The sequence below is a fragment of the Haematobia irritans genome, chromosome 2, assembly GCF_050003625.1.
Source record: "Haematobia irritans isolate KBUSLIRL chromosome 2, ASM5000362v1, whole genome shotgun sequence".
Taxonomy (NCBI): domain Eukaryota; kingdom Metazoa; phylum Arthropoda; class Insecta; order Diptera; family Muscidae; genus Haematobia; species Haematobia irritans.
In genome coordinates, this window is record NC_134398.1 from 145,582,707 (window position 1) to 145,600,995 (window position 18,289).

General features: G+C 38.0%; 1 protein-coding gene across 2 annotated transcripts in view; it reads left to right on the plus strand.

Annotated features, from left to right (window-relative positions):
* tim (timeless) overlaps positions 1-18,289 on the plus strand; it is an 80,819-nt gene that overhangs the window by 18,384 nt on the left and 44,146 nt on the right. Inside the window, exons 2-14 of one of the 2 annotated variants that reach the window (XM_075296497.1) lie at positions 2,741-2,938; positions 3,012-3,791; positions 3,865-4,648; positions 7,188-7,329; positions 7,399-7,907; positions 10,486-10,684; positions 10,745-10,872; positions 11,727-11,880; positions 15,330-15,485; positions 15,567-15,735; positions 15,950-16,150; positions 16,468-16,711; positions 16,808-16,954. In XM_075296497.1, coding sequence (XP_075152612.1) covers positions 2,842-2,938; positions 3,012-3,791; positions 3,865-4,648; positions 7,188-7,329; positions 7,399-7,907; positions 10,486-10,684; positions 10,745-10,872; positions 11,727-11,880; positions 15,330-15,485; positions 15,567-15,735; positions 15,950-16,150; positions 16,468-16,711; positions 16,808-16,954 — 3,710 coding nt within the window. In that variant the 5' untranslated portion in view covers positions 2,741-2,841. Of the gene's footprint in view, positions 1-2,740; positions 2,939-3,011; positions 3,792-3,864; positions 4,649-7,187; positions 7,330-7,398; positions 7,908-10,485; positions 10,685-10,744; positions 10,873-11,136; positions 11,396-11,726; positions 11,881-15,329; positions 15,486-15,566; positions 15,736-15,949; positions 16,151-16,467; positions 16,712-16,807; positions 16,955-18,289 lie in introns of those variants that run through there. The other variant, XM_075296498.1, reaches the window with a different exon arrangement.

An 18,289-nucleotide genomic window follows, 5' to 3' on the forward strand; every position in this document is an offset into this window, starting at 1 on the left:
ATATATCCTTTATATAGTCGGAAATCGATATTTCGATGTGTTACAAACGGAATGACAAACTTATTATACCCCCGTCACCATTCTATGGTGGTGGGTATAAAAAAAAACAAATAATACTTTTCAAACGAAATTTTAGACATACAAATATCGTTTCCCATTTGCTTTTTGCTGTTACGAAGTTTCTTTGGAAGAAAAGTATACACTCTTTGTGATATACGTAGATTCTTTTACAAGTTGTAAAACAATTTTCTGTCTAATCGCATCTACCCTTACATTTTTCTGTAATATAAGCAATATAGAAGAAATTATTCGATTTTATATATTTTGAGCTTTACTTTTCACCTCGATAAAGAATCGGACCGACCATACAGTTTGTAAGCCAACACTCTATCTACTGGGCTACGTAGCTCCACAAACCCTCAGGGCATACAAATACGGTTTAAAACCCCTCCAAATCTTGTCGCTGTGTATAGGAAGTCTTTAGACAATCCTCAGACGCGTCCAGCACTGCAACTTTCATCAGAAACGGACACAGGATGCACCACAAAAACAAATTTTTTGACCAATACCCTTTTTTGACCAAAATTCCATTAAAACCCTCATGGCACACCAAAGCGGGTCAAGACCAGTCATCAAGGGACAATTATCGATATAGCCACCAACGCACAAGCAACGCTTACCTTCAAGCAGTTATATTTATAGAGCCTAGTTTTGGGCGCCCAAGAACCGACGTAAGGAAACTTTATTTAATATAAACATGGCTTTTCTTGGTCAGTTTCTTGAAAATACAACTTTTGGAACATAATGTAATTTTACATATGTTCCAAAAATGTTCTTATTAAAGACTTAATGTCAGAAAAGAACAGTGCTTGATATAAACGAAATGGACTGTGATTTTGGAGCAAAAAATATTTTTTTATGTTACAAACTTGTTTTTATTGTATTCTACCGGTATTTGATTTTTCCAATTAATGAATTATTGATAAAAACGAGCTCGAGGTCTGTAGAAAAAAATTGGTAGGACTCACGCACAAAAGGAAAGTTGTACTGACTGAAAACATGAACATGATTAAAATCGAGTGCTTTATTAAACAGTTAACATCAAAAGTGCCACCAAAATAGCAAATGAATTCAACTTGTAAGCGTTTTATGTTTGCACGCAAAAAATAATTCTTTGCTCCTAAATAAAGTTTTCGACAAACAAATATAGTTGCCCATTTGCTTTTTGCTGTAAGGAAGTTTGGAAGAAAAGTCTATACTTTTTGTGATAAAAGTTTATTCTTTTACACAAAAACAATTTCATAAATAATTTTTTTTCTTTCTAATTGCAACTTCCTTCACAACTTTCTCACTTCGACGAGCGTTTTTAGTTCTAAGCACCTTTTTCTGTAATACAAAGAATGTAGAAGAAATTATTTGATTTTATATACTTTCTTTTTTAATTTTACCTTTCGCCTGGGCGGAGAATCGAACGCAAACAGTTTTATTTATATAGCATAGTTTTCGGCGCCCACGAGCAGATTAAAGAAACTTTATTTAACAGAAAAATACATTTAGTTGGCCACCGTGGAGCAACGTTTAGCATGCTCGCCTTGTATACCAAAGGTCGTGGGTTCAATCCCTACTGCGACCGAACACCAAAAATTCCAAATATGTTCGGAAGATTACGAAAAGATGTTCGACATTACATACTACTATTTTAAACTTTTACCATGAAGCTTCAAAATGTGTCCTGTTAAAGATGTATGTCCATATTCATAATAATTTACAGATAGTTTATCGAAGGAATTTGTATGGTAGTAGTAGGTTTAAAGTTTACGTTAACTTTTATGAATATGGGGGTTCAAGTCAGAAAAGAACAGTGCTTGATATAAACGAAAATGACTTTTTTGGATCAAAAAATATTTTCTTTATTGCAAATGCGTGAGTTACGACAATTTCGTGTCAAGTGCACGCCTCTACTCACGATCATTGTGGCAAGTATCAAATCTGGCCTTCACTTTTCGGATCATTTCTGGTGTTGTTACCGTTTTTTCGCGACCACTTTTTGGGCACGAAGAAATACTGCCAATATCAGGGTAAAGAGAAACTAAAGATTTAGTCAAATGTAAATTCTGAAGGGCTCTAACGATAGCCTCTTGTGGTCTTCCAGTTAAAAAAGAACAATCTCACAATGGATCATCAATCACGATAAACTTTATTTCTGAATGCGATAGATTAAAATGCTTGTGTAAGCTCCTAAACAATAAAATGAACTGTTATTGGAATAAATCTGTCAGCTTTCATACGAGCGATATGGATCGGATGGAACGCTCTCGATTTTAATCATGCTAATGTTTACAGACACGTCCCGAAGGTAAATTACTCATAAAATTATTCGTGAGCCACGATATCTTTTGTGCGTCACGACATTTTCGTGCGTGAGTACAAATTTTCTTTTCGTGAGTCCTATCAAACAATATCGTGCGTGAGTAAGATTTTTCTGTCGTGAGTAAAATATTACTCACGTGCACGCCTCGACTTTGAAGAGAAATAATCTTTAGTGTCTCTTAGATGTTGGTGTTTCATCTGACGCTCCTCAGGTCGACTCCAATCATTGCTTCATTTAGAAGCTTCGGTAGAATTGGGGGTTTCAAATATGGGCATGATAAATCTGATTAAATAAATATTCCCAACAATAAAAGCATATCCGTTCAACTTGATTTTACGATGTCATGTTTTCCCATTTCTATCATTTCAGGAATTTATACCGGACATTTCATCGGCAATTATTCCAAATGAATGCCACAGACGAAGATAATAAACTACAAACTTGAATATATATTATAGAAATATTTTGTAATGGACTGGTTACTAGAAACACCACAACTATATAGTGCATTCTCCTCTCTAGGCTCCCTGATGGGAGAAACCTATGTCGTAAGTGAGAAGGTCTTAGGTAAGTGCCCAAAAATAGATACTCTCAAATTGATTACAATCGAACATTTTAATGATTGAACTCAAACTTCCAGATACATTGGAAGAGATTGATTTTAAGTTGACACACGAAGATCAAACTCTCAGAACATTTCGTAGAGCGGTAGGTTTTGGAAAGAACGTTAAATCGGATTTGCTACCGCTATTGGAGAATGCCAAAGATGAGGAAATATTTGATTCAGTTATACGGATATTGGTGAATTTAACCGCTCCCGTGGAATGTCTATTTTCGGTGGATGTAATGTATCGCACTGAGGTGGGCAGATATACTGTGTTCGAACTGAACAACCTATTGCATACTAGCAAAGAAGCTTTTACCGATCCCAAGAGTACGAAATGTGTCGTAGAGTATATGACAAGGATTCTAGAATCCGATTCCAAGCTATCGGCAAAAAAATGTGAACAGATCAATAATTGTCTTTTACTGCTGAGGAATATTCTGCATATTCCAGAGCCCAGGGGAAACTATGTAATGCCTTCCACTTCACATAGTCAGCAGCCCAGTAATCATGCTATATCCATGCAAAATTCCATACTATGGAATCTTTTCATTCAGAGCATAGACAAGGTATTGCTATACCTAATGACTTGTCCCCAGAGAGCTGTTTGGGGCGTAACCCTGGTGCAATTGATAGCCCTGATGTATAAAGATCAACATGTGAGTACTTTGCAGAAGCTTTTGAATATGTGGTTTGAAGCCTCCCTATCGGAAAGCTCAGAAGATAATGAAAGTAATACGTCACCACCGAAACAGGGTAGTTGTGACTCTAGCCCCATGTTGACATCGGATCCTACTTCGGATTCATCCGACAATGGTAAGTACTATAGGAAAGAGGGGTGATTCATAGTTTGTGGGTATTTTTTTATCCTATATTGCTCTCTTTCTAGGTAGTGGAGGTTCAAAGAAAAATGTTAGCTCAGAGGATCGTCGTCAAGCTTTGAGAGAAGAAACAGAAGCTACATTGCAAGAGGTTAGTCGTAAGGGCCAAGAATATCAGGACGCTATGTTGCGAGTACCAGCTGATAAAATCGATAGTTCCGAAGGAACAGGTGAGGGAGGTACCCAAGAAAATGAGGATGTATCACTGCGCAATAACTGGGAACAAGTGCAACATCGCGAACCAAATTCTCCTCGAACCGATAACGAGGAGATGCCCGAAACCCCCAATGATTCTAAGAAACCTCTAGAGTTTACTAAGCTAAAACCAAAACTACAACCAGCTGAACCTGCTCCAAGCACTTCCAAATTGTCTGATTCAGACAAAATTATGGCACCACCAGCCATACCTGTCAAACATTCACCACCATCATGCGCCCCTTTGCCATTGACTGGAAATGATCCTGAATTACTGGAACCTTCTCCAAATCAGTGCACACAAAAGTCATCACATTCACCGCATGTTAAATTAACCATGGGAAAATGTGGCCCACAGAAACGCCAATGTCCTTCCTCACAGTCAGAACTTTCGGATTGCGGCTATGGTACTCAAGTTGAAAATCAAGAGTCCATATCAACCTCCAGTAATGATGACGATGGTCCTCAGAGCAAACCTCAACATCAGAAGCCACCATGCAATTCGAAGCCAAGAAAGGGACAGCGTACAATTTTGAGTGCTAGCGATAAAAAGGAACTGAGACGCAAAAAGTTGGTGAAAAGGAGTAAGAGTAGTTTGTAAGTATAATTCGGAAGTGAGATGGTAAAACATTTCTTGGAATAGTGCTTTGATAATGAAACTGAAGGTGATTAAGTTAATCTCTTGTCCTTAAGGCCATTTCGCACTTGAGTTGTAAACTCCCATATCTCCCCAGAAAATATATTTCTTGTCTATTATCTATGCGTCATAAAATTACTGGAAATTTTGGATTACAAAAGTCCTAAACAATCGATAACAATATATCCCTTGAAGTTTTCTTGTCCAAGGAATGCAAACCTCCCATAAGACAAAAGAATGTCTTCTACCCAAATGTTCCTTATCCGTATTCCATGAGCATGTATTGCCTATTAAGCTAGTCGTCCAGAAACCCAGGACCAGAACAGTTCAGTATTCTCGCTATAAGGTTGCTGGTGTTCCCCCGGGCAGTAGCATGTGGGATGTTATTCCCCCACTTTCAATTGCTGCTTTTATGTAGCCACTTTCCCAACGTCTCCATATTCAGTAACCTTAATACTGGCTCCTGTTATTGCTGCAAACTCCGGATTATTGCTACAAATCCCTTGAACATAAACTCCCACGTACTTCGCCACGTACACATCTAGTTTTCCAGACAACAGCGATGAGATCCGAAGAAAGAACCTGGTTGACCCTAGGATCCAAACACTCGTAAAAGATATCGACCGATTTGTTACCACAAACAGGCGAAAAATTAACCAAGAGTCCTATATTGACGGCTCTGAACGAAGATCCTCATAAATCCAAAACCATAGAACTGTGGCAACATTTTATTTGGGGCTAAAATCCCGAAAATACATTCAAAATACCGATTGATTTCTACGAACATCCCTAGATTGTTGTTTACTAGCAAAAGGAGTTTGCCCAAATACCCCCCAGGATGAAACTCGAAAATTGTGCCAGAGGTTTTGTAATAAGGATATTTCAGAGGTGTGTGAAAAACGATATCAGAGCACTCGTGTCGAAGACCAGATAGCGTTCCTATTTCCATCAGTCAAAAGGATGTACTGTAAACGGTAAATTGACCAAGATGCTACAGAGAGCTGTGGATAACTTGCCAAAACTTCATAAACCTTAAATAATAAAACGGCACCTTCATTTGGTTCGGTACTAGAATTCGCCCTCAAAATATGCACTATCCACTGATGCTCCTATACCCCACAGATGTGCTGTCAATTCTCGGTGCTCGGTAATTATTCCCACGGTCCTCCTGATTGTCATAATCTCCATGAGTGGTTCTCCAGTCTGTTTCTTAATGTGTCGTCCCATAGTATTTTTGGTACCCTTCTGACCGTTTCATTGGTCCAAACCGCCTTATGTGTCTGTAGTGCCCATTCACCCAACTTGGCCCGCGTTGTCTCTTTATTGTCTTAGCGTTCTCTAAGTTTACTTTCCCTGGTGTCCTAGCTCTTTTCGCTCGTTCATTGCTTTTAAATTTTCTCTTATTCCGGCACCCATACGATGCTAATCCTCTTGCATTCATCGGTGTTGCAATGATTTGCGTTTGTATCTGTTCTGGGGTCCCAATCTTCTTAAACCATGTTACTGCCATCATAATGTCACACTCGGAAGCTATTTCCACCTCAAGTATACGATCATGGGTTGTTGCGGCATCACCAACAGTCTTCCCTAAATATTAGCACAATGGACTGAATAGTCTAGGTGAGCCTGACTCGTCAGGCTGCCTATTCACTAGAAGGACTAAAATTGCCCAATATATCTAAAGGAGTTTTTTTGGACAAGACGATACCAGTGTCAGGCAAAGTACTTAGGAGTAACTTTAAAAAACTGAATTGGATGAGCCACATCAAAAAGAGGACTGAGAAAGCCTTTGGATGTTGGGTACTGTGCAGAACAGCAGAGGGCTATAAATGGGACCTGAATCCAAAGCTAACGCACTGGATATATGAGAGCATAATAAGGCAAATCCTGACATGCGGATCGATAGTCTGGTGAACCTTAATAGCGAAGAAATGCAACATACATAATTTACAACGGTCATGTTGTCTTGGCATAACTGAATAATAAGAGACCACAAAAGCGCCCTGTTTTTATCTCATGCGGGATTTCTACTACTAATCTCTATGAATTGGTTAGGGGAGGAACTGATACACGGTGACTAGACATTATGGGGACCGTCCTCCGTAATTACTTTGGGTGATGGCTTACCAACTTCTTGGTGAAAATTCTACGTGGATTTCCGAGACAATTGACCACAATTAAGGCGAAAAAATGTGTATCTATCATGGGATTCTATTATTGGCTTATGATACGTTCCCATTATCAGATATCCACCAGAAAACCTATCTGGGCAATAGTTCAATAGTAACATTAGGGAGCTTGATTTGAGGAATACATGAAATATTTTGCTGGACAAATTTAAATTTTTCCAATGAAGTAGCTTTAGTTTGATGAAATAACTAAAAAATATTCAGTATTCGCTAAGATTTGTTAGAAAGTTTAACAATGCCGAAGCCCAATTTTTTCTTCATACATCGATTTTTACTTCATATAAATTAACTAGTATTCTCTATTCCATAGAATCAATATGAAAGGTCTCGTACAACATGTACCCACGGATGAAGATATAGCCAATTTGCTAAAGGAATTTACAGTGGATTTTCTGCTTAAGGGTTACAGTTATCTAGTTGAAGATTTACATTCTCAACTCCTGACAAACTTGGTATGTTAATCATTAATTCTTCAACATCTCTATGTCTGTTTACCATAATAACTATGTCTCTTTTTCTAGAACATACCCATTGATACTTCGCATTTCTTTTGGTTGGTTACATATTTCCTGAAATTTGCCGCTCAACTTGAACTCGATATGGAACATGTCAATAATATATTGACCTTCGATGTCATCAGCTATTTAACCTATGAGGGTGTTACATTATGCGAACAACTCGAATTGAATTCGCGCCAAGAGGGAAGTGATCCAAATCCATATTTGCGTCGTATGCATTTGGTTGTTACCGCCATACGAGAATTTCTACAGGCTATTGAAACATACAAAAAGGTAACCCACCTCAGTGCTGAAGATCGTGAGCGTATTCGATTTTTGCAATTGCAAATTAGTTGTTCTGAGGATTTACGCAATCTATTTGTATTACTATTGCGCCGCTTTAATCCCAGTTTACATCCAAAACAATATTTACAAGATTTGGTAGTTACCAACCATATGTTGCTTTTGATATTGGATGGGGTTTCAAAGACGGAGGAGAATATTCATATTAAAATGATCGATCATGTGGCACAGTAAGTATTGTTGTTATTCAAAAAATAGTTTTTGTTGTTAAATGTATGTAAAAATGTTAAAATTAGGACAGGAAAGGGGAATAATTTTGTCATGATGTCAAAGGGTGATGTAAAGGGCGTAGAATTATTTGAATTTTAGGTAATGCAAATTATCTGTTATAGAAGTCTTACCCTACAGAAGCGTGAGATATCTATTTAAGTACCTAGAACTACTGCGGTTTCATTGATCACATGTAGTTTTCCGCCAGCGATAACGTTTTATCGATAGTTGAGCATTACCTCCTCACGAGTATACCAGTATCAGTGCCATAGTGATTCAGCTATCAGGCCTGTTGGATTATGTGAGGCGAGTGAAAGGTTTCCAATATTTCTGTATTCAGAAGCGAGGGATGACAGCTTAGGTACCTAGATCTACTGGGCCGGAGCATGGATAATACCACCCGTCTTCACTAATCAGAGGTGGTCTCCACAAACGACAACGCTATTCCGATGAGTTAGCATTACCCCTTGACTTGTGAACCAGTCATAGTGCCCTCTCTTTGTCCTCATCACTATTTTTACCGAGTAGGATTCTAATAGATCTTAATTCCTTCCTAAAATCAGGTTTGAAGGTATTACTAAAATATTCACGTGGAATAGAGATAATCAATATATATTCCCCAAAACCGACTTGATGTGTCCATAGAGATGCAGGTTTCAGGTTCGTTGGATTGGAAAGTGGCTGCTAGGACTACTGGACCGGAAAGCGTATAGCACCTCCTCTTCTCTTTACTAATCGGCGGTGGCTTTCACCAACGGAAATGCAGTGACGAATAGTCACCATTGATTCCAGTATCAGTGACGCCTGCGTCCCATTATTGCTTTTGTGGACGAAAAGCTTACCAATGGAACTTAATTCATTCCTAAAGTCGAAACTGATTCAGGTTGGCTGATTTGGAAAGGATTAGAAAAACATTTAAGTAGCTTAGGAACTAAGGTACCTCGACTTTATTAGTCCATAGGTATTCAGGTGTCACGTCTATAGGAGTGGCAAGAAATGCACGAGTTGTCTCTCTATGTGAGGCGAGTAACAGCATTCTTGTATTACTGGGTTCTGGAGTGAGAGATAGCTGTTTAAGTACCTACCGAGACTGTACCGGAGCACGTGGACAGCATTTTCCCCCTCATTACTGGTCAGAAGTGGTAATTTCAGTATTGAGTTATGAGCCACTTCCAGTCACAGTTCCGCCGGAATACCATCATCGCTGCTGGTGACGAATAGCATACCAATTGGATTTAAGTTCTTCTTAAAGTCGAACCTGATGGGTGTGGTTCATAGGATATGATTAATAAACTAGTTAAGAGGCGTAGGGACTTAGCTTCCTTGAATTGATGAGTCCATAGGTTATAGACATCAGTTCCGTTGGATTGCAAGGATATGCAAAGAGGTGTCTCTCCATGTGAAGCTAGTGACCGCATTCGTATGTTAATGGGTTCAGGAGTAAGAGATAGCCGTGTAGGTACCTAGAGATATTGGGCCGGACTGTGGATTGCACATCCTCTCCTCTTTACTAATCAGAGGTGGTCAATTTAGTATTGAGGTCCGAATCGATACCAGTCTCAAAGCCCCCTGTATCCTTTCATCACTGCTGTCGACCAATAGGTAACCGATTGAACTTAATTCCTTCCTCAAGGCGAACCTGATGGAGGTGGGCTCGTTCGGAAATGATAAGAAAACATTTCAGTCGAGTGACCGCCACCGTGTATTACTGGGTTCAGAAGTAAGAGATAGCTATTTAGGTACCTGGAGATACTGAACCGGAATATAGACAGCGCATACTTTCCTCAGAGGTGATCTTTAGCCAAGACTGTACCGATAGGCCAGCATTGAGTTCTGAACCGCTTCAAGTCTCAGTGCTCCTGTATCCCATTTACGCTGCTGTTCACGAATAGGTGACCAATTTGGCATAAGTCCTTCTCAAAGTCGAACTTGATGGGTGTGGTTCCTTCGGATATGGTTAATAAAATAGTTAAGTGGCGTAGAAACTGAGTCCATAGGGATTTAGGTTATTCTCAAAGCAGTGTTTTGGGGCGTCTGTAGGTTTCTCTGTAGACGGTTCCCGGAACCAGGGCTGAAACAGGGAATTCAACCTTGTCCAAGGTCTGCATACCTCAGGGGACATACATGCTATTTTCGTTGTCAAGCGAGCCTTGGGATTAGCCATACCATTGATTGATTAAATGAGACTTTAGTGCAAATTATTCAACGAGGTTGAAAAATATAAATTCATATTAACCGCCTTTTTCATGTTGCTCCGCTAGACTTTAACTACCATTTAACAGAAAATAAATTTCTGGTATCTTTTCTCCGATTAACTTTCACTAAAAAAATTCTGCAGTTAAGTTCCAAACTGATATATAAATATTTAGGCAGTATGACAGATTTGCCCATAGTACCGTTAAAAATTCGTTAGCTAACGTAGCACTAACGGAGCTTAATGACAAAGGGGATTAGAATTATATTTATTGTAAAAGTGAATGCCACCTATAAGTTTTGTTTTTAGTAAAGGGAACCCAATTTCATTTAATTGAATTTCAGATTTGCCACTATGGAAATTATGCACTTTTACGGAATGCTTTTAGACGATTTCAGTAGCAATGGTGAATTTGTTAATGATTGTATATTCACCATGATGCATCATATTGGTGGTGATTTGGGACATAGTACAGCACTTTTCCAGCCGGTGATTTTGAAGGCCTTCTCACGAATTTGGGAAGCCGATTATGAACTATGTGATGTAAGTATGATCCAAGAAAAGAATGTCCATCTTCGATATTTATGTTATAATCTCTTACAGGATTGGTCCGATTTGATTGAGTATGTGATACATAAATTTATAAATACACCACAAAAAAGTCCTTTGGCTGCTTCCTCAGCCTCGCTTACGGAATTAACGAAAGAGCACAATATGGAAACCGCTGTGAGGTAAGAATTATTGGTGGCCAGCTAAGAATTTCTACATGTAATCCATTCAATTTATACCAGTACAAAAATATTAATCAGATCAATTATCCTTTTAAGGTTTATAATTTGTTTTTTATCTCGTAGTGTATAGAAAACCATATTAAGGGCTGGGATTTAAAAAGAATAACATGCTAAATTTAAATTGTTATACGTTTGGAATCATTGGTGCTTTTTAAATCCTTGCTAAATTGGCTAATTTTTTATGCTTTTTTTCATAACAAACAGCTTTTCCAGAATACATTTGAGTTGGGTCAGACTTAGTGTAGAGAAGAATCTAGGTGATTGGACTTGGAGATGTACACAACAGGAACTTGTGAATTCAGTCTTGGCAAGTGGTTTTGTTTAGAGTTTCTATTTAGCAGGAGCCATATACATATAGGGAAGTGTTCAGTTAGGTTATTAAATTAATATACCAGGAAATCTATAAAATAATGTTAAAATAATTGTTTTTGTTTTTTTTTTGTATTAAGACTAATTTGCGAATTTTAGAGATTTAAAAATGTTCAATACCCTGCACCATAGTTTGTATATTTTGATTTTTTGGATAACTAACCTATGGTGAAGGGTAAATTGGTTCTCCATTGATTATAACTTCATGTTTGTGTTTTTCTTGACTATGATTAGAGTTTAGCTAATTTCTTATGATATATTGAATTGGTTAATGTTGAAAAGTAGCTATTTGATTTCAAATATTTTCCATAATTTTTTATATTTATTCAAAATATTCGAAATTGATTGTAATTTTTTTTGTGTAACAATTCACTGTCCCTTCCTAATTCACTTTTAATTTACCTTTATTAATTCCGATATCATAGTACTTGGACTCAAGAAGAAATGGATACTCTCTATTGGTATTATGTACAAAGTAAGAAGAACAATGATGTAGTCGGCAAGATTGTTAAACTTTTTGATAATAATGGAAATAAACAGAAATCCAGAATATCAATAATACAACAGCTTCTGCAACAGGTGAGTAAAAGTAAAAAATGACGTTTTTATGACTGCCAGTTAGTTTTTATATAGTTTTTAACATTTAGAGATAAGTAGATGCGTTCTCTCGGAAGTCATTTGTGTTTGCAGGATATCGAAATAGCTTTTTTGACATTACAATAGCTCACTATCATCTACTGGTCCTACACAGGAACCACCAGTCCGGGACCGGTGTAGCATTACTTCGAATAGAGTTTATTACTCCACCTTCCTTTATAAACTCGAATAGATTAAGGGTTCGCCTTTCGTTAATGTTGAAATTTCATACGGTTTACAATGACGAATAAGCTTTCTTCCGGCCATGACGCATATCACAGTTCACATACATTTGAATCTTGTGTTTTTGGAGGTAGTTACCGAAATTCCCATGGCCACTAAGTACCAGGCATAGATAGAAATTTACTTCGCCATGAGGTCTACATATCCAGCTCTTTATGTAAGTTTGTAGGTTCATCTATCTTTGTCGTCTGTGTCCCGTCCACTTTGCCATTTATTCAGTTAACTTTCGCGAGCTTGCCATACCCCGCCTTTTCCATACTCTTGGTTGAGCAATAGTTTTCAGCATAGAAGTTCGTTAAATATCTCGGACGTTTCCGTTATCAGCAGATCCCCTTGAGGGATCGACATCCGAGATTGTTCAATAAGCAGATATCATTCGGAGAGTACAAACTCTCCAGTACTATTTTCCAACACGTTACCCAAAACAGGAGCTACGTAAAGTATTTGCGCCTATGTTAAGTTCGACAATAGTTTTCTGATTATCTGTCCAGGGCTTTCATATGTGACATTATTCTTGCTAGTTTCGTCGTAGTCGATAGAGCTGTGCCAGTTACGATCCTAAAATGCTTCTTCATAGTCAATTTGCTATCTAGCATGACAATCTAATGTCTATTGACTCTTAGCATAGGGTAGTATCCCTGGAGGGATCGGATGTCGAGATTGCACTTTGTCTATTATTGTTCTGAGGCCAGTACTGCTTACCAACACGAATGAATGTGTGACGCAGAAATCTAGCTTCATTCAGACTCAGGATTATATTTCGTTCTGGCTGAATATCATCCCTCTTATCTGTCAAGTTGTATTCTATTTGCATCTTTTACAGATTATTGGTAAAATATTTCTGAAGAGGTTATTCTCCAAATGATCCAGTCTCCACGGTAATGAGAATACCTTTCTGATCAAGGACAGCGGGGTAATCTATGTCACCTCTGAAATAACCATCTCCCAGAAGTGACATGATTTACCCTACTACCCTCAATCAGGGGCTGGTAGTTTACCCTCAACTCCATTGTAGCCTGGCGTCGTTCGTAGTAATTCCCCACCAAAAAATGCAAATATTATCTTTCCAGATCTTTCAGACTTGTTACAGCTTGGATAAAAATCAGATCCAAGCTGGATCCAAAATCAGATCCAAGCTGATCCAAAATCAGATTCTTTCAGATGCTTGCAATATTTTTTTCTGCTATGGTTGTCTACAAGCGGGTTGTTGGTGATGTTGTAGCAGTGTGTTGTATAATCATCCATTTTTGTGTTGCTTTTTTGCTAGATCAGCTTGTATCTAGGTCGAGGAAATCTGCGACTTAGATGAGCTGCGTCCAGAGTGATTTGATGGTGAGTAGCGCAGGTTTTGCCGGTCAAGCGAAAAGATGACTCCTGTCATATAGCCCTTGATTACAAATGGGACACAAATCAACTACGATGCAAATCACTGATTAGTAAGACATGAGGCACCTGCCTTTACCTGAACGTAGATGGGAAAAAACTACCTGAGTATCTTTCCTCCTGTGTAGTCAGACTCTGTAGCTTCTCTTCTCATGAATAATGTTCGGACCTGTCTAGTATGCTGTCTGGGCGCTGTAAAAGGTGAATATTACCCCTTACATTTCTGGTAGAGTTTTGTCTATCCACGAGATGTAGATGGCTACTGCGGTAACAACTATGGAGATACCGCTTTGACAACATGTAGTTAAGTCTAGGAACGAGGACGATCTTGGTTTCCATATAAAGATGATCGTGGGGAGTACTGCGGAGACAACCGGTTGCTGTTCCAAGGGCAGCGTTTTGACAGGTCTGTATGTATGCGTATCACTTATCTGGGGTGTTGACACTGACACTACATAGTTTACCACAACAAACCGGTCGATATCCTTGGTAAGTCTCAGGATCCCACGACGTTCTTTCCGGATATCGTCCATCTTATATATCAACGTTGATCCTAGATAACATTTTTGTTAAGAGTAGAATTTTCTGCTGCCGGTTCAGTCCCCACGGCCATAACAATACATTTTCCACGCTTCTGTAGTGTGTGATTTCAATACTCTTTAATGTCAGCCCGTTGAAGTTTCTTTGAAAATCTTGAGATAGATCATCTGGTGGACGATTTGCAGCAGAGCCTAAAAAGTCAGTGATATATTTCTCGTGCATGGATGGAGAAGACAAATGACCGACGCGGAGAGAAAAACAATTCGTCCATCGTAGTGGAAACTGAGCATACTGAAAAGTAATAGATGTCTAGGAAGAGAGGAAGTAGGAAAGATGATGTTCCAAGATTCCATGGGAATTACAATAAGGATAGGAAATTTGTTGATGGTCCATGTTTTTAATAGATAGAAGGTCCAAAGGCCGTGGATAATGGCGAGACCATTTAGCGAATTTATAGACAAATTGAGGAAAATGCTATAGAACTTAACCACATGAAGCATTTTTCAATACGATACGATTTTGTTGGGCTCAGCGTCTTTGGTGATTTGACCATCTTTGTTATTATAGGTGTTGAAGACCCATAGCTACAAACTTCAAAGGTTGTGATTACTGACGATAAAATTTAGATCTAGTATCAGAACGAATTTCCAGACAAATTGGGGAAACTGCTTTACCCCACCAAGCTGTTTTCAACATGGTCAGATTCTGTTGGACTCAGCACCTTGGATGATCCCCATCATGGTTATTATGGGAGTTGATGGCGCATGTTGTTGGTAGCTAGCACGGTCAAGCAAGTAATGACAAGAAAATTTAGATCTGGTATCAGAACGAATTACAAGACAAATTGGGGAAACTGCTAAAGAACTCAAACCTTTTCCAACACGTTAAGATTCTGTTGGATTATTTGATCGTCATAGGTCATTAAAAGAGCATGAATGAACTGAAATATAAGTATTTTTTTTGTCCAAGACATTATGATTCTTGGGAAAGAGTTCTTCATGTTTTTATACCGATAGGCCCCAACGATATACAGGCTATTCCATATCCCTTTATATGGCGCCTATGCCAAGACCCCTTGTATACAAGGAAGCCAACAAACTATTGAATTACAATGGTCGGTCATATTTGTATTGTAGTAAATAAATCATGTTATATTGTGAAAATAAATTTCAAAACACATTCCATTCGCTATTTATGTTCTACATTTTTATTTTCTTCATTTTTAGGATATCATAACTCTTGTAGAATACGATGATCTCATGAAATACGAAGATGTTCAATATCAACGGACTCTATTAACCACACCTACTTCAGGTACCACAGAATCTGGTATAGATATCAAAGATACTACAGTTGCGGGTAAACCATCTGATGATATACAGGTTAGTCTAAATCAGAACTAGGTTTTAAAGGGCATATAAGTAATCTTGTTAAATATTTATTTGTATTTTTTTGTTTTACAGATTCTTCGTGATTTAATTATAAAGGAAAAGAAGAAACAACATTTGGAATGGCTGCAGAAGCTTCTCTTGGAATGTTGCTACGTAAAATTGATTTTAAGAACGAAACCTTTGAGAGAAGATCATCAGAATTTATCTTATATCATGGAACCGGTAGCTTATCATTCTATATGTAAGTTGAGGTGTTAATATATACTTTTTCTTATTTTATCCCTTGAGAACCTTTTGGTATTCCAATAATGTTCTCAATTTTTCTTCATATACGACGGCCGGGAAAATCTTACTTATCTTCGTGTGTCTTAACATTTCCTATATAATAGCCTTATTTTTCCGCTATTTCATCCTTCTGTATTTTCTATGACTTTTGAATTTCTTTTCTTTTCCAGTCAAAAATAAGTCCATCCCTGTGGTTCAATGGAATACGGAACAGGCCAATACCATGATGTATCAACCCTTTGTATTACTGCTACACAAGCTCGGCTTTCAATTACCTGCCGATGCTGGCTCAGTATTTGCTCGCATCCCAGAATTTTGGACACCGGAAATGATGTTTAGCTTGGCCAAAAAATTGGGCCCCCTGGAAAAATGTGAGTTACAAACAAGGGAGTTAGAGGAGACCTAGACTATTTAACATATTGACCAAAGAATTAAATTAATCACTACCACGATCAATCCAATCTAAACAGTCAATTTTTCGATGTATGAAATGTTTAAAGCATCTTGCTAAATGGTTTAAGTTTTTCGACCAACTTCCCATGAAGTTGGTCTTTCACGGGGGGGTTATTGGCAATCACCCATCCCAAAAGTTTTCCTCCCCCCCAATTTTTATTTTTATTCGTTATATGCTACCTTCTCGCACCTTGTTTCTTCGTTTTCTCTTCCTCTCCTATTTTTCCCTTTCTAGTGTTGATTAAATTCGATGTCAGTCAATTTGAGGGTAAATCTGAACTTCCACATGAGCTAAAGAGCCTGGGAGCCTTGGCGACTGCTCGCAATTCTTTGAGTTCAGTTTCCAGTCTAGAGGCTGAAGCAAATGACAATGATGATTTGTCCACCATACCAGAGATGGATGATTCGCTAGAGAAGTCCTCACAGACATGTGAAATATTTGCAGTACCAAAAGCCAAACATTGTAATTCGATTATACGGTAAGTGATCAATCGATTCTCATTGATCTCTGTCCATTGCCGAAGATTATCTCTGAGCTGACATTATTTAATTTTATTTTCGTATATCATCCTTAGCTATACACCAGATCCAACTGCAATGCCATCTGTTCCAAATTGGTTACAATTAGTTATACACAGTAAATGCCAAACGAATACTTCAGTAGCTGATTGTGCTGCAGCAGCTGCTGCATCCAGTTTGGCAAATTTGGCCACAAATGCTTGGTAAGTTTTCTTTTGTGCACCCATATACCATTGATTACATGGGCAATTACAATACCGCGGGACATGTAATGACTTCTTTTTGTGGAACATGGGTAAATGTTAAATTGGATAATGGAATGCTTCGATAAAATTTTAATTATTGGAACATAACCATCGTTTTATTTGCCCATATCAATTATTTTGTAGATGAGAGAAAAAAATCAATTTCAAACAAGTGGGTAGTCCGATTAGTTCTTAGTCTTTTTGGCCGATACAAGATAAATGCAAATATTATATTATGTTTTTACCACATGTGAGAGAGTACGAGGTCAGTCCGGAAACTTCTTAGCCTAGCACAAAAAGCGCGGTATAAACAGAAAAAATTAAGTGTTTTGGAAACTTCCATCGCTGTTATGAACACATGTTAAATTTTATTTCGATCTGACAACTCCTTCATATAGAAACATGTGTTCAAAAAAGACCCATCCGCAAAATTAGAAATGCGTGCGATGGGTGCCGCATTTGTTAACAGTCGATCAAAAACGCATAAGAATGAATATTTCTCAAGCTTGTTTGGATCGTTTTAAGCGAAATAAAAAATTTTAAGCATCGTTTCATAACTGTTTATGAGACATGGATCCACCACTATACTCCAGGGACAAAAGAACAATCCAAACAATGGACTGAAGCTGTAAGAAGTGCCCCAAAGAAGGCAAAAACAATTCAATCGGCTGGTAGGGTTATGGCAACGGTTTTTGGGACTTCAAAGGTATTTTATTGATTGACTATCTGCAAAAGGGTAAAACAATAAATTCAGAGTACTATTGCAACCTATTGGATCAATTAAATGTACAAATACGAGAAAAACGTCCTGGCTTACAACATAAAAAAATAATTGTTCATCAAGGCAACGCACCAGTGCAGGAGTGTTTTAACAATGGCTAAAATCAACGAATTAAAGTACGAGTTGCTTGAGCAGCCACCTTATTATCCTGATTTAACTCCCAGTGATTTTTACTTGCTGACAAGCGTTTTACCTCAAATGAAGATGCAATTATAGTTGTAAACCACTATTTTGAAGGCCTCAACAGACGGACGGACGGACATGCTTAGATCGACTCATTATTTAGAGGTAAGTCTACAAAAAATTACGAATCGATATGGACTTTTGCACGGTACGTGGAGAGCCAGAATTGAAATATGCACCTAGAGAAGGAATATGATCACCTCAGACATGTTTCAAGAGCAACATGTTACTTTTTCACGGCGACCATGTGACACTTTGGTCGTAAAAATATTATTTTCTCGTCACACATAACATGCTTTCCGAAATCACAAACATGTTACATGTTTTCC